At 38.4% G+C, this 15,762-nt stretch overlaps 1 protein-coding gene across 1 annotated transcript in view; it reads left to right on the top strand.

Annotated features, from left to right (window-relative positions):
- LOC120943817 (zinc finger protein GLIS3-like) overlaps positions 1–14,798 on the top strand; it is a 158,202-nt gene extending 143,404 nt beyond the window's left edge. Inside the window, exons 6-7 of the mRNA XM_040357368.1 lie at positions 4,544–4,726; positions 11,294–14,798. Of these exons, the coding sequence (XP_040213302.1) occupies positions 4,544–4,726; positions 11,294–11,430 (320 nt within the window). The 3' untranslated portion in view covers positions 11,431–14,798. The remainder of the gene's footprint in view (positions 1–4,543; positions 4,727–11,293) is intronic.
- The last annotated feature ends 964 nt before the right edge of the window (positions 14,799–15,762 follow it).

The following is a 15,762-nucleotide window of genomic DNA, read 5'->3' as shown; positions in this document are numbered from 1 at the left end:
GTTTACAATATAATGGGTAGTTGGGTATGGGTAGTTTTTTCAAATACAAAATGGCGATTATTTACTCTTTATAGCTTGGTAAGCAAAATAATTTTAAAAAGCACAGGTAATGTTATACATATATTATTCAGAACACTTAATGTGTTTAAAAGGATGTAATTTGAAGCTGCACATTCTTTTGTGCTTTCTAGCAATGTTCACAGCAAGCAAAAATATCAGTCCTGTAGATTTCACTTTGCTCCTGTATTATGTGTATTACTTTTTTAGTTGAAAATGTTTCAGCCAGGCTCTCTGGACTCCAAACATAGCCTGTAATAATGCTAAGACTTTAGAAAGCTGTCTCTAGCACAGCTATTAAATTTTCAGCTTGAGCTGTTGCCAAACAATAGCGGCATTTTATCTGCAACCTGTCAGCTCATTTTAAATTGGCTGTAGCAAAAAAAAAAAAAAAAGGAGCTCTTAGCAGCCAATGTGCTTAGTGAACAGGATGGAGTCGTAAGTACTTCCCTGCTGAAAGGTTGCGCCTCTTGCAATCAAGTAGAAATCCTTAAGTGTTAATACTTTAAAGGAAACTATGACACAGGTCCAAGATAGACTAACCACACTATCAACTACAAGTATTACACAGCTGCAAATTTCCTTGAGGGAGAGAAAGCCAACTGTACAAGTCATCTAGAAAGTAGCAAGAAATTTTTCTCACCTACTAATACAAGCTATAAATTGTAATGTACGTCAGTGTACATATACAGTAAAGTATATAAATTGTGAACATGTTCACATATTATGTACAATATAAAGATTTTTTTATGTGAAGAAAGGACTGTTCACAGCAATAATTCATTTTAGACCAATTTAGCCTTTGGACCATTGATAGTAATTATTTATATCACCATAGTTGTTATTCTTTTGAACATTGTATTCATCTTTTATGTATTTTATATTGCTTGGGCACATAACAATGCTTAATTAAAGCGGGAGTTCACCCATTTAAAAAAAAAAAAAATCTCCCCTCTAGGGGAATCGGCTATTTATATTAAAATATGTGCAGTACTTACCCGTTTTCGAGCTGCATCTTCTTCCGTCGCTTCCGGGTATGGGTCTTCGGGAGCGGGCGTTCCTTCTTGATTGACATTCTTCCGAGAGGCTTCCGACGGTCGCATCCATCGCGTCACTCGTAGCCGAAAGAAGCCGAACGTCGGTGCGGCTCTATACTGCGCCTGCGCACCGACGTTCGGCTTCTTTCGGAAAATCGTGACGCGATGGATGCGACCGTCGGAAGCCTCTCGGAAACCTGTCAATCAAGAAGGAACGCCCATTCCCGTAGCCCATACCCGGAAGCGACTGAGAGGATGCGTCTCGTAAACGGGTAAGTACTGCACATATTTTAAAATAAATAGCCGATTCCCCTAGTAATAACGAGCAGGAATCTAAGGGGGAAAAGTGCCCTCTAAGGGTGAACCCCCGCTTTAAGTAACAAAAATCTGTTCAAAAGAAAAAAGTGCCTAAACATGCAGCATTTCACCATAATGGGTCTCTATGGTGTAAGCTACATTAGTAACATACTGTATAGCAGCAGTTAATCTCACATTTTTGCATAATGTTTCAGGTACACTATATTATCAAAATTGGGATGCCTGCATTTACACGCACATGAACTTTAATGGCATCACAGTCTTAGTCTGTAGGGTTCAAAATTGAGTTGGCCCACCCTTTGCAGCTATAACAGATTCAACTCTTCTGGGATGGCTGATTACAAAGTTTAGGAGTGTGTCTAATGGAATGTTTGACCATTCTTCTAAAAACGCATTTGTGAGGTTGTGACTCTAGAAGGCCTGGCTCACAGTCTCCGTTCTAATAGATCCCAAAGGTGTTATCAGGTTTAGGCCAGGACTTTGTGCAGGCCAGTCAAGTTCCTTCACCCCAAACTCGCTCATCCATGTTTTTATTGACCTTGCTTTGTGCACTGGTCCAAATCATTTGGGTTTTATTTCAGGGGTTGGGCTTAGTTCCAGTGAAGGGAACTCTTAAGGTGTGAGCATACCAAGACATTTTGGACAATTTCACACTCAACTTTGTGGGAACAGTTTGTGGCTCCTTCCTGTTTCAACTTTGCTTTGTGCACCAGTGCACAAAGCAAGGTTTTTAAACATTGGTGAGCAAGTTTGGGGTGGAGAAACCAGGACCAATATAATACTGAACCCTACGGACTAAGAGGTATGCCATTAAAGTTCATGTGCGTGTAAAGGCAGACGTCCCAATACTTTTGGTAATATAGTGTATGTGTAATGGATGCTACCTGTTACTTGCATACCACAGGAATCCATGGGTTCCATCTGTTTAACAACTGAATGTTACTCTTAGCAATTTTAGTAGTGTCACTGAGCTACCTAACATTACCCAGCTCTGCTCTGATTAGAAGAATAGAATATACCAAAACGGCTTATAATTTGGCAATGGCAGCACAAATGTAAGAAGTTTACTGATTTTAGTGTAAATTCTTTTAAGCTGCTCCAGCAAACCACCCTTAATAACCATATGTTTGATGTATGTAGTGCAAAAGCTACTACTCTTTGGGACCTAATACTCATAAAGAAACACCGGAAGGGCACCTGGAAGGCCAGAAGTAGCCCTCAGAATGCACAAAAGACTGCATTTTAGCTGTGGTATGCAGGGTCCTCCTAATCAGCCCAATCCAGATTGGATCTGCTCCTTTTCATTAGCAACCAGAAAGGAGACTTTTCCTTTTAGAATGTTTCATAAGTAGGGCCCCATATAGACCTAAAAACACACACTTCATATATTCTGCTCATGTCTTTTTGATTTAGCATTTTGCCATTTGTCTCAAAAATAATTCATACAATTCAGTTCATACATCTTTGCTTTAAGATGATTCAGGAGATGTTGAAATGTTGTTGTTGTATATGACTAGCCCAGTTCCTGCTTGGTTCAAAAGCTTGAGCTTAGATTTCTGTGGAATTGAATGTTTGTAGTTTCTGTATCTGCATTTTAAGTAATCAATACGAATAAGGAAAAGTGAGAATGTGATAAAGTAATGCTTGGAAATGCTGATAAACATCTTGGTCCAACTAGAATGAGCCATTTAATCTGTATAGTCGAGTCATGAATGCTTACTCACCATCTTATATCCTACAGCTCGTTCTAAAATGCTGACTTAATCCAAAGCATATGTTTGTCTGACACATCCAGAGAAAATCATATCTTATATTTGCTTAATTTAACCTTTGAATGACTAATTAAAAATTAAGTTCTTCAATATGAGAAACCAAAGAAATCACGTCGAGAAAAACATTGGGGCAGATCCACAAAAGAATTACGCCGGCGTATCTATTGATACACCGGCGTAATTTTAAATTTCCCGCGTCGTATCTTTGTTTTGTATCTACAAAACAAGATACGACGGCATCTGGGATCGATCCGACAGGTGTACGTCTTAGTACGCCGTCGGATCTTAGATGCAATTTTTCGGCGGCCGCTAGGTGGCGTTTCCGTCGAATTCCGCGTTGAGTATGCAAATTAGCTAGTTACGGCGATCCACGAACGTACATCCGATCGGCGCATTTTTTTACGTCATTTGCGTTCGGCTTTTTCCGGCGTATAGTTAAAGCTACTATATGGTGGCGTACTCAATGTTAAGTATGGCCGTCGTTCCCGCCCCGCATTTTGAATTTTTTACGTCGTTTGCGTAAGTCGTTCGCGAATAGAGATTTGCGTGGAATGACGTCACCGCCGTGAGCATTGGCTTGTTCCGGGTTAATTTCGAGCATGCGCACTGGGATACCCCCACGGACGGCGCATGCGCAGTTAAAAAAATTTTTGTTTACGTCGGGTCACGACGTATTTACATAAAACACGCCCCATTACAGAGATTTGAATGCCGCGCCATTACGCCGCCAAACATACACTACGCCGCCGTAACTTAACACATCAAGCCTTTGCACCTGTGAGTGGATCTGGTGTATGGATTAGGTTGTCCCTGCAGAGAGCGCTGTTACCTTACATCTTGCTATTGTGGCAAATACTAAATCTTAAAGCCTAGTACACATGAAAAATACCGCTTTTGAAGCAATCGCACCATAATCTGATCATTAGTACACAGCTTTCGAGAGCTGATGTTTATTAAGTACAGTATTTGTCTGGAAAAAAAATTGAAAGGCCAAGACCACGCATGCTCAGAAATTAAAGAATACATTACATTACAATACAACACAAATTATTACATCAATTCTGAAGTTGTATTCTGTCATACGATAATTTTCATAACTTTAGTACCCTCTTTATTTTCAATATGAGACTAGCATACAAAAAAAACAGACGATCACTCATTCGATATTCTCATTGTGTGTACTTAACATTCTCTAAAATCACTCTAAAAACTCTCTTCAAACTTTTGTTTGCGTTATGCATAACCTTTAAGTTTAGATGAGAAATGTGTTTTACTACTTCAGATATACAGTAACTACATACATGTCTTCTCTTACAGTATACAGGTGATTAAAACCTACAACATCCTTTGTCTTTGCAGGAATTTATGGCCAGCTGCAGACATTTTGCTCTCCACATTTCAGTGATCCGCAGCGGAACATGCAGCATAGCAGCGCATGCAGTATGATGCCTCCCTTTGAAGAATGTTTGCCTCACAATGGTGGGAACAAATCAGATTTTGATGCATTTCACAGGGCATTTACCTCCCAGTCAGGTATTGCAGGTAAGTACTGTCTATAACTCTATCAGTGTTTTCATTCATTTACTTTTCTGACAGTGGATGCTGGTGTGCACGGTGAAGGGATCAGTGCTAATGCATCATAATTGACACATCACAATGTATATCACAATGTATACTTTTTTTAATGATTTTAGTAACATTTCCTTTATCTTTATTTACTGAAGCAGGTTTCAATGCTTCAAAATTGCAATACAACATGCTGCGCTAAAAACAAGTACATCATGTCTTTTTCTTAATTTAGCACACACCATTTTAGCACAGGCAGATTGCCTTGTCTATGTGTTGGGCAAGGTTGGCCAGTGCAGTCCAACATATAAAGTGAACTGGCCCTTAGTCAGGTTTATAGAACATTCTTTGAATGATATCTGCATTTTCTCTGCAATTTGCACTACAGCATACTGGCAGTTTGCTTTCATACAGTCAGCATCCTTTATTTATACATTTCCACTGTGAAATAAGAATCACTTTGACACAAGTATGGTGTACATTTTGGAGTATAGTGCTAAAAATACTCTAAAATGTAAAGTGTATGGACATTAAGGGAAAAACATCCATATAAATTTCCTAAGAAGTGCAACTTTCTCAGTGTACTCTGTGAGTGCCTTCCCAAACTGCTTGATTGTGCCACAGTGCTGTACCATTACCCAAATAGTCAGAGAAGGACTTCGGAAGGAGCTCAAGTTGAGCAAGGGTACAGAATTGTGACATCATCATGCCTTGTGGGCAGAAGTGTATACACAGGGAGTTAGTGGTGTGGTGTGTTGCAGCCTGGGAAAGATTGAGCTCATATACCTTAGTGCTGGGTGAGCACTTGTGCTGTGTGAGTGATTTTAATGGCTTTTGTTTTTAGTTTTTAATTAATTTGAGTGTTCTATGATGATCTCCTATCCATTTATGAGTGTTATTTTGAGACCTCTGGAGGAGTCGCTCCTGTATTGGCATCAGTATATCTACAAATTTCATATAAAAGCCTGCTAGGACCTACAGTGATGAAAATAAGTATTTGAACACCCTGCTATTTTGCAAGTTCTCCCACTTGGAAATCATGGAGGGGTCTGAAATTGTTATCGTAGGTGCATGTCCACTGTGAGAGACATAATCAAAAAAAAAAATCCAGCAATCACAATGTATGATTTTTTTAACTATTTATTTGTATGATACAGCTGCAAATAAGTATTTGAACACCTGAGAAAATCAATGTTAATATTTGGTACAGTAGCCTTTGTTTGCAATTACAGAGGTCAAACGTTTCTTGTAGTTTTTCACCAGGTTTGCACACACTGGAGGAGGGATTTTGGCCCACTCCTCCACACAGATCTTCTCTAGATCAGTCAGGTTTCTGGGCTGTCGCTGAGAAACACGGAGTTTGAGCTCCCTCCAAAGATTCTCTATTGGGTTTAGGTCTGGAGACTGGCTAGGCCACGCCAGAACCTTGATATGCTTCTTACAGAGCCACTCCTTGGTTATCCTGGCTGTGTGCTTCGGGTCATTGTCATGTTGGAAGACCCAGCCTCGACCCATCTTCAAAGCTCTAACTGAGGGAAGGAGGTTGTTGCCCAAAATCTTGCAATACATGGCCCCGGTCATCCTCTTCTTAATACAGTGCAGTCGCCCTGTCCCATGTGCAGAAAAACACCCCCAAAGCATGATGCTACCACCCCCATACTTCACAGTAGGGATGGTGTTCTTGGGATGGTACTCATCATTCTTCTTCCTCCAAACACGGTTAGTGGAATTATGACCAAAAAGTTCTATTTTGGTCTCATCTGACCACATGACTTTCTCCCATGACTCCTCTGGATCATCCAAATGGTCATTTGCAAACTTAAGACGGGCCTTGACATGTGCTGGTTTAAGCAGGGGAACCTTCCGTGCCATGCATGATTTCAAACCATGATGTCTTAGTGTATTACCAACAGTAACCTTGGAAACGGTGGTCCCAGCTCTTTTCAGGTCATTGACCAGCTCCTCCCATGTAGTCCTGGGCTGATTTCTCACCTTTCTTAGGATCATTGAGACCCCACGAGGTGAGATTTTGCATGGAGCCCCAGTCCGAGGGAGATTGACAGTCATGTTTAGCTTCTTCCATTTTCTAATGATTGCTCCAACAGTGGACCTTTTTTCACCAAGCTGCTTGGCAATTTCCCCGTAGCCCTTTCCAGCCTTGTGGAGGTGTACAATTTTGTCTCTAGTGTCTTTGGACAGCTCTTTGGTCTTGGCCATGTTAGTAGTTGGATTCTTACTGATTGTATGGGGTGGACAGGTGTCTTTATGCAGCTAATGACCTCAAACAGGTGCATCTAATTTAGGATAATAAATGGAGTGGAGGTGGACATTTTAAAGGCAGACTAACAGGTCTTTGAGGGTCAGAATTCTAGCTGATAGACAGGTGTTCAAATACTTATTTGCAGCTGTATCATACAAATAAATAGTTAAAAAATCATAAATTGTGATTTCTGGAATTTTTTTTTTTTTGATTATGTCTCTCACAGTGGACATGCACCTACGATGACAATTTCAGACCCCTCCATGATTTCCAAGTGGGAGAACTTGCAAAATAGCAGGGTGTTCAAATACTTATTTTCCTCACTGTACTTATTCGTTTTATGCCACGTACACATGATCGGAATTTCTGACAACAAATGTTAGATGTGAGCTTTTGGTTGGATATTCCGACCGCTTGTATGCTCCATTGGACATTTGCTGTTGGAATTTCTGACAGCAAATGTTTGAGAGCTGGTTATCAATTTTTCCGACATCAAAAGTTCTTCTCGGAAATTCCAATCCTCTGTATGCAATTCCGACACACAAAAATCCTACTCATGCTCGGAATCAATTTGACGCATATTCAGAATCATTGAACTTAATTTTTCTCGGCTCGTCATAGTGTTGTACGTGACCGCGTTCTTGACGTTTCGGAATTTCCGACAACATTTGTGTGACCGTGTGTATGCAAGACAAGTTTGATCCAACATTCCGTCAGAAAAAAATCCACGGTTTTGTTGTTGGAATGTCCGATCGTGTGTACGCGGCATTAGAAGTCATTTTGGTTGGGTTAGTCTTTGTCTATGGAGAAAATGTGTCTGTGGTGGAGGAATTAACTCTTTCTCTGAGGTGGAGTACCAATTGTAAATGGACACTTTATGAGCTAATTTGAACTGCTTACTGCTATTGCTGCAATGGATCTGCACTTTGAATTAAATTGCTGCATGAGAGAGTTTCACCCCTCTGGGAGTTCTATAAGAAAGTCTATAAAAAAAAAAAGTTGTACTCCTTCGAGAGGTTTATATGGATGATTCCCAGTTAATGTTTAGCACAGATTTTTTTATTACATATACAGTGTATTGCACTACGGTTCTATTGCTATTTTCGCAGTTTATCATATTAACACTATTGGTTCTTTAAATGCTAGTTGTCATGTTTATTCACTGGCTTCAGTACCTTCTGAGTCACTGATCTAAGACAGGTATGAGGAAAGTCAGAGTATAGTCAGGACTTATCTGTAAACTTGTTCTGGATTAGCAAATCAAGAAATCAAAGACAGAGGCTCAGTATGATAGCCAGGTAATAACAAGGGGTTAGTAAGAGTAGCCACTGTGTTTCTCACTTAGTGCAGCTGGTGGCTCTCAATCCCATCTGTCATTGGCAGCTTAGGTCCACACTGACAGTCAGGAACGAATCAGCATGGGTCCTGATCATGTGGTTACTATGACACTATGATTACATTATTGCTGAAGGCTTCATTTAAATAAATAAAAGACTTCAGTTCACAGTTTCACAGTGCCACCTTGAGGCTTTAGTGTTCATCTCTATTGCCATAGGTGCGATGCTGTATTGAAAAAAAAAATACATTTGTTAAAACATAGCTTTTTTTAATGCACTTATAAGTCTATAATAAATACACAGGACAGGTTTTTATTTAAACAGTTTACAAAATAAAAGCCTTATATGGCCCTAAACATATAACAGCCAATTAGGTATTCAAATTTGTAATAGTTATTGTCAAGTTAACCATAACATTCTGATTATGCAACATTTTTACCAGGACATCTAGGCATCGATGATCCCAGGCACGAAAGGGTTAATCAACCACTAACTTCCAATGGATGCCTGTAACCTAGAAAATTACTTGTTCGCCTGTTGTTTAAGGCTGCCTAATAAACTCTGTTATGAACATTTGCTAAGCTTTTCTATTCAATTAAATTATATTTGTGGCTAGCAAGTATACTAGCTTACACTTTGCATGTTTGTACAGACAATTTTAGTTGAGCTGTATATTTCTCTGAGGACATGCAACTAAACCTAGCAAAACATTATGGAATTTCTAGGATAGTTTATTCAATGTAATGTGGCTTATGAAATTCAGGCATTAGAAGAGAGTCAAATTATTGCACAATAATGATGTTGTCATTGCAGTCCTAAAATGTTTGACCATATATGACATAATAATAGAAGTCGATATTCTCAGAACCCAAATGGATGGAAATGGAATAGTGGAAACTTAAATGATGCACAGAAATGTTAACTCCTATTGCTTTCTATTGTTTCTGCTAATACAGCAGAGATAATTCTCCAAATTACTTGGCATGTGCTAAGCATTTGGATGTACATGTTTAAATACAAACAATATCTATCTTATAGAGGAAGATTGTGCAACAAAAGGGGGGAACAATGGCATCCCATACTACTTAGTCAGGTGTTATTTCACTAAAGCCAAGGTCACCAAAATATAAATTCTGGTTGCTTTGGACTTTGCAAAAACTATTTCATGGGAAAATTTGAGTACCATTTACCGTGCATTTTACATTGCATTGTATATCTGCATTCTTATTCAATCCAATTCCAAGTATATTGTTTGTGCAAATACATTAAAGGAAAAAGATTTTATGAATGTGTGTAAATGTAGGGAAGAAAGTATTTGACATTCACAGAAAGCCTCTGAGCATATTGTGAACATGTGCATACAATGTAAAAATCCAGAGAGTGCATCGGCATCATGAAGCACTTATAAACAGAGGATATAAAAGCAAATCTCTTACAACAAACAATCAATATAGTATCCCACAAAAGTGAATACACATCTCACATTTTTGTAAATATTTTATTATATCTTTTCATGTGACAATACTGAAGAAATGGCACTTTGCTACAATGTAAAGTAGTGAGTATACAGATTGTATAATAGTGTGAAATTGCTGTCCCCTCAAAATAACGCAATACACAGTCATTAATGTCTAAACCACTGGCAACAAAAGTGAGTAAACCCCTAAGTGAAAATGTCCAAATTGGGTCCAAAGTTTCAATACAGGCATACCCCACTTTTAAGTACACAATGGGGTTTATTTACTATCGCTGGAGAGTGCAAAATCAGGCTCACTTCTGCAAAGAAACCAATGAGCTTCCAGGTTTTATTACCAGGCTTAATTGAACAAGCTGGGGTTAGAAGCTCATTGGTTTCTAAGTGAGCCTGACTTTGCACTCTCCAGCGATAGTAAATAAACCCCATTGTGTACTTAAAAGTGGGGTATGCCTGTATTTTGTGTGGCCACCATTATTTCTCAGCACTGCCTTAACCCTCTTGGGCATGGAGTTCACCAGAACTTCACAGGTCTGGAGACATGCTTGCTAATAGCAACTCTTTTACAAACTCTTCACCCAGTCTTCCTTTCGGGTTGGCGGGCTCTGGTCGTTTAAATGGCCTAGCCGCGATGGCGTCACTCCCGCTCATGGGGGACACTGAGAGTTGACAGAGTCTGATGGGGAAGCTCTATCTCTCCTTGTGATTGACAGAAGGCAGTGGATGGATTCTATAGCCAATTGTAGGCCGTCTGTTGCTGAAGAAATCCGCCCACTGCCCTCTATGAAACTAGTGTTACTGAATCCCTATCCACCCAGCCAGCTATAGAAATCCTCAGCAGCTGAAGCTGTGGGGAGGAATCTTTTTTTTGGACACTTCCACATCAGTGTACTTCTGCACTTGGTATTTGCTTCAAATTCATGTATCTGTTTCCAACAGGTACATCGGTCTGTCACCTACACCAACATTTGTAATACATAGACACTCTACAAACTCCCCAAATGTTTTTATATATCTAAATACCTTTTTTATATCTGTGAGTAAAATTTGTTTGCTTTATCATTAAAAAAAATGTCCTTCATTATGCCTGTGTGCTCTTTCAGTTTGTTGTGATATGCCCAATCTCGAGAGATGAACTACAAGGCTGTGAACAAATTGGTGCTACATGTACAAAAAAAATTGGCATACAGCTTAGGAAAAGACACGTTAGATTTTATTCACAAAGCTAACATTGTAGGATAAGAATCTTTATTTTGAGAAAAGTGACAGTTATTCTCTGCTGAGTCCAACAAGATTACAACATTACAGTTTTACCACTGAAAATAAAATGTATTTAACCGTTTGTATTTTATTTTTATCATTTTTTTTACAAGCAATGTCAGTATGTACTGTATATCCATTATATGTATATATTCACAGTACTCTTAATATATATATAACATAATTCTTGTTTTTTATCACTTGTCTTTCAGTTTACGATTTTCCAAGTGGCTCAGCTGGGCTTTTTGGTGACTCCCAACGAAATAATGCAGACGATACTAGCTTCCTACAGATTAACATCATTGACCGCTGTCCTAGCCAGCTGTCATCTGTTTACACAGAGGGATGAGATCAGTTCTACTACATCTTTACCAAGGGTGACAATCCACTGGGCACATCATCACCAGAAAGTAATTCATGTGAATTGAACTATCCCACTCAAAGAGAAAGAATATTGGAGTCTTGAAAGTATGCTTTTAAAGTGCAAAATGCATTTAGTTCATTTAGTACATGCACTAAGATAACCCAAAATGTTCATGGAACAGATTGTGTAGAAGTCTGTCAACTTCAGAACTGGAATTTAAACAAAAGTATACTAAAAGAATTTGAAGGCTAACATTGCTGATCATTCTTTCCAAGAATGCTTCCTGGCAATTACTGTGATCCCAACACCCAAAGCAACACCCCAGGACCAGTATGCAGACCAGGAGTTCTGACTTCACATTGACTTTCTAATCTGTCTGTTTGTCCTTAGTCAATGGCTTAATGTACTTAAATCAAAGACAGGCAGGAACTGGCATCCTTGGAAGAAGGACAACATTGGCAGCCTATACATTTCTCAGTATAAGTTTCCTATAAAGTGTGTCTACAGTTTAAACGTTGTGTTGGTGTTGGATACAGTATGGAAGTTAGAATGCCTGTCAGGAATCTATTTCCAAAAATCGGGATATGAAAATCTAATCGTACAAAAAGGTATCCAGTTATATAATATTAACAGCACCATTTGTTAATCAACTCAAAAGGGGAAAGAAGGTTTAAGGGTTTGTAATAGTAGTTCAGCAAACAAGAAAAATAAATAAAAACTTTACATCTTTTTATAATTAAAGCCCTTAGCGGATGTACATGCAAAATACACTTTTGGCTATAGGTTATACGTATACTGGAGGGGATCTGTTAACCTTCTTTCTCTATTTAGGTTTGTATTTCTCTATTTGTACTGGTGACCATTGTCTACTAGGAGTAAAAATTTTGGGGCATCCAAAATATTTAGAGATTGCACTAAAGCAGGAATGAAGGGACATTTTCCAATGGTGACATTTTGTCTAATGAATATTGTCTAAGAGGCAATTTAAAGAGATTTTTCTTACTATTGGTTGTATTACCATTACAGAAAGTAAAGGGAAATGTTTCCAACAGTGAACAAAAAAAAACTGACAGAGGTTCTAAACTTTTTCTGCTCTATCCAAAACCAAAAAAATAAAAGTTTTGACTATATATAATTTGCACACAAGTTTCACAGCATACGTCAACATGACTTTAAATAAAGTAGTTCTAGCAGAACCTATTACAGTATGAACAGGCTTTACACAATCAGAAATTTGTATGTCTATGTAGCATGAAAACAGATTATAATTGTAATACACAAACCATGTAACCCTCTTGCTTTTTTACATTGTCTTTGGTATATATATATATGGGATTTTGCTGATATCTGCAAGCAGAAAACATGATACATACACCTGTAGTGTAGAATAGTACATCTTATGTTGTACTTATGTTTGGTTGAATTTCTTTGAATGGATTAGGAGGACATAGTGTAGGTGGGCTAGGGGGGTTAAGGTAGCTAATTCAGTATTGCAGTGCTTGTGAGAGTAGGTCTCCTGAATTAAATGCCAGATTTTTTTACAAACTTAAACTTTTCAAGTGCAGTATACCATACTCTGTGGGCAACAGTTATTCTCCCAAGCACTCAGATCTAGTGTCTTTATGATGTGCGGTTGGCTGTGAGAAATTGCAAAGAAATATAAGACGTTTTCAAAACATTACAATTACACTAATTATGTCTAACTGGACATAATAATATAGTAAATTGCACTTAGGTGAGTGAAGGAAAATATTTAGACTGGCTTGTACTAGCTAAATGCCTTGGTTTACGTTTTTATCTTCCTTTTTATATGTTATCTATCCCTTTCCCCTTCTCATTCTATGGATCTTGCTGAGAGAAATATCAAATGTGACACAAGCTATTTTTAAGGAAGCTGTAAGAAGTACACATGTGGAAACACTGATTGTAAGGACGTAACTCATCTGCAGGCTATGATTGTTTCCTGGAGCATGTCATCAGTCTTCCACAGCTTTTATAGTATGTTCCCATTCTTTGACAATATCTTGTATAGGGATGAGCTTGGGTTCTGTCAGAACATGAGTTTGGACAAAAACTAATCTCATCTTTACTTTTGTAGCAGGTATGCCGTTATTGACCATCTCCTGTAATATGCCTGTAGTCTCCATCTTCTGTTGGATTTCTACAGTCTGATAGCTTTCTGTAGCATTACATTCACTGAATATTATGTGGTGGTGTCATTGGCCACACCTGAGGCCCCCTATATCAAGTACACTTACTACTGCTGATCCTCTGTTAGGAATGCTAGAACATTTACTTGCCCGTAGATGGATGTTTTAACAAAGGTTCTCCTCAACTACCACAACATCTTAGTATAATGTCAGTTATTGACAATACGTGTTTCCTATTGCTATCCAACAAAACACAGCAACAGTGCTGTCAACATGTTTCTCAATGTATATTTATTTATAATTCTTTGTATCCAGATTCTACAGACTTCATTAGGCTGGCCATACACAGAGCAAATTTATTTTCTACAACCATAAGTTGCACGAAAAAAAATAGCTTGATTCCCTCATCAACACAGACAGTTTTGATGCAGGAATCCCTCCTGCTGGGCCATTGTCTTCTCCTGGCAAGGGAAGCTGTCCCCACTGGGAGAAGACATTAATTTTTGCTAACGGCTATAGAAGCCGCTAGTGATAATCACAGGTAAAACCCGGCATGCTGGTTGTACCCATGGTTCGAATGCCGGACGTTTCCTGCTGAACCATCCAAGATTCGAACCATGTATGGCTTGCCTTACAGGGTCAGTGTGAGCATACTTCCTGAGGTTCTGCGTAACTTCTTATTTTGTTCATTGCTGCATTATCAGTCACTTGCAAACCTATATAACAGGCTGATTATGATTGTTGGCTATAAGATACTTTAAGATACTTCTTAATATTTAGCTTTTTTTTTTCCCTTAGGCTGTGGGTTTGTGAGTTGTAGCATAGAAAATGAAATGGGTATTCCAGCTCTACCAGCAGATATTTTCCAAGACCACCAGATTAAAGACAAAAGGGAGTAGAGTAATTACTGAACAGCAGCTATGCCTGAATTAAAAACTGATATACAAAGCAGATAGGGAAATATTCAGTAAAAGACGCTGACCTCTCACAGCCATAACATTGGTTCAAAATGAGTATCCTATTGTCATTCATAGTGAACCAGAAAATTGCATTAAAATAAGTTGTGTAACACTCTATATCTGTTTGTTAAAGTGAACCTTAAACTTCCTTGTTATACAGAAATTAATTACAAGGTGACACATCAGTCAGTGCTGTATACTCTTCAATCCTGGGAGCCCTATCAAACTTGCTTTATTTGACCTATCTATAAGAGAGATGAGGTTTGTTTCTCTTTCTGTAGCGAATGTAGTTCTTTCTAACTGTTCAACTTAAAAAATCTAAATTGTGGGGAATACGAATTATTAAGCAATAAAATAGGAACTCAACACCTTTATTCATGCTTGCATGTGTGAGGTTTTGTGTACATATTCTAATGATGGTATTGAAACAGATTAATTCACTGACTCTGCCCCAGATGTATGCTTATAATGACAGAGTATATCACCAGCAAATCATTTGTTTTTGGCCCTGGTACACTATGTTAAAAAAAAGTACAAATAGTGCATTCTTCATAGTTGTGCAGTGAAAGGGTTTTTTATATTTATAAGTTTCCAATCCATATTCTTTTTTTCTTTTCTTTTTTTCACAAAGTGTGACTAATATAAGTTTCCTTTTCCAGCAATGACCATTACCAAATGGAAAACTGAATTCAGTTTGCAAGCTCCATATGAATAAAAAGAAACAAAATGCCCAGATAGATTTGACTCCAGTAGCATGGAGCACTAATTGCAGCAATCCATAACTGCTTTCCAGACATCAGCCCCCCTTAGTATGAATAACTGACTTCTGAATGGTTGCCATGAGTGACTTTGTGTATTCTGCCCCATGTTTGAATATCTAAAAACATTCAAAGACATATATGCAATTTTATGAAATAACTCTGTGATTCTTCCCAAATTCAGAATAAATCAAACTAAAGTAGAAACTCATAAAGGGCTATTTTCTGAGTGGCCACACACTGTTTTTTAACACTTATTTATATAACTGTGCAGACGGTTCTCTTACTGCTGTGCATAGGATAGCCTGGACTGAGTTGCAGACTAGAACTCTGGGCCATTGGAGAGGCTTGTCATTGGTTTGGCAGCTAATCCATCAGTCTTTGTGTACTGAACCATAGTTCTGGTGTGCCCGCATATCTGTCAGAGAACAAAACGGCATGGAGCCGTCC

Source organism: Rana temporaria, chromosome 1, assembly GCF_905171775.1.
Source record: "Rana temporaria chromosome 1, aRanTem1.1, whole genome shotgun sequence".
NCBI classification, from domain to species: Eukaryota; Metazoa; Chordata; class Amphibia; order Anura; family Ranidae; genus Rana; species Rana temporaria.
The sequence above is the reverse complement of the archived record's forward strand: the minus strand, read 5'-3'. Positions and strand labels throughout refer to the sequence as shown.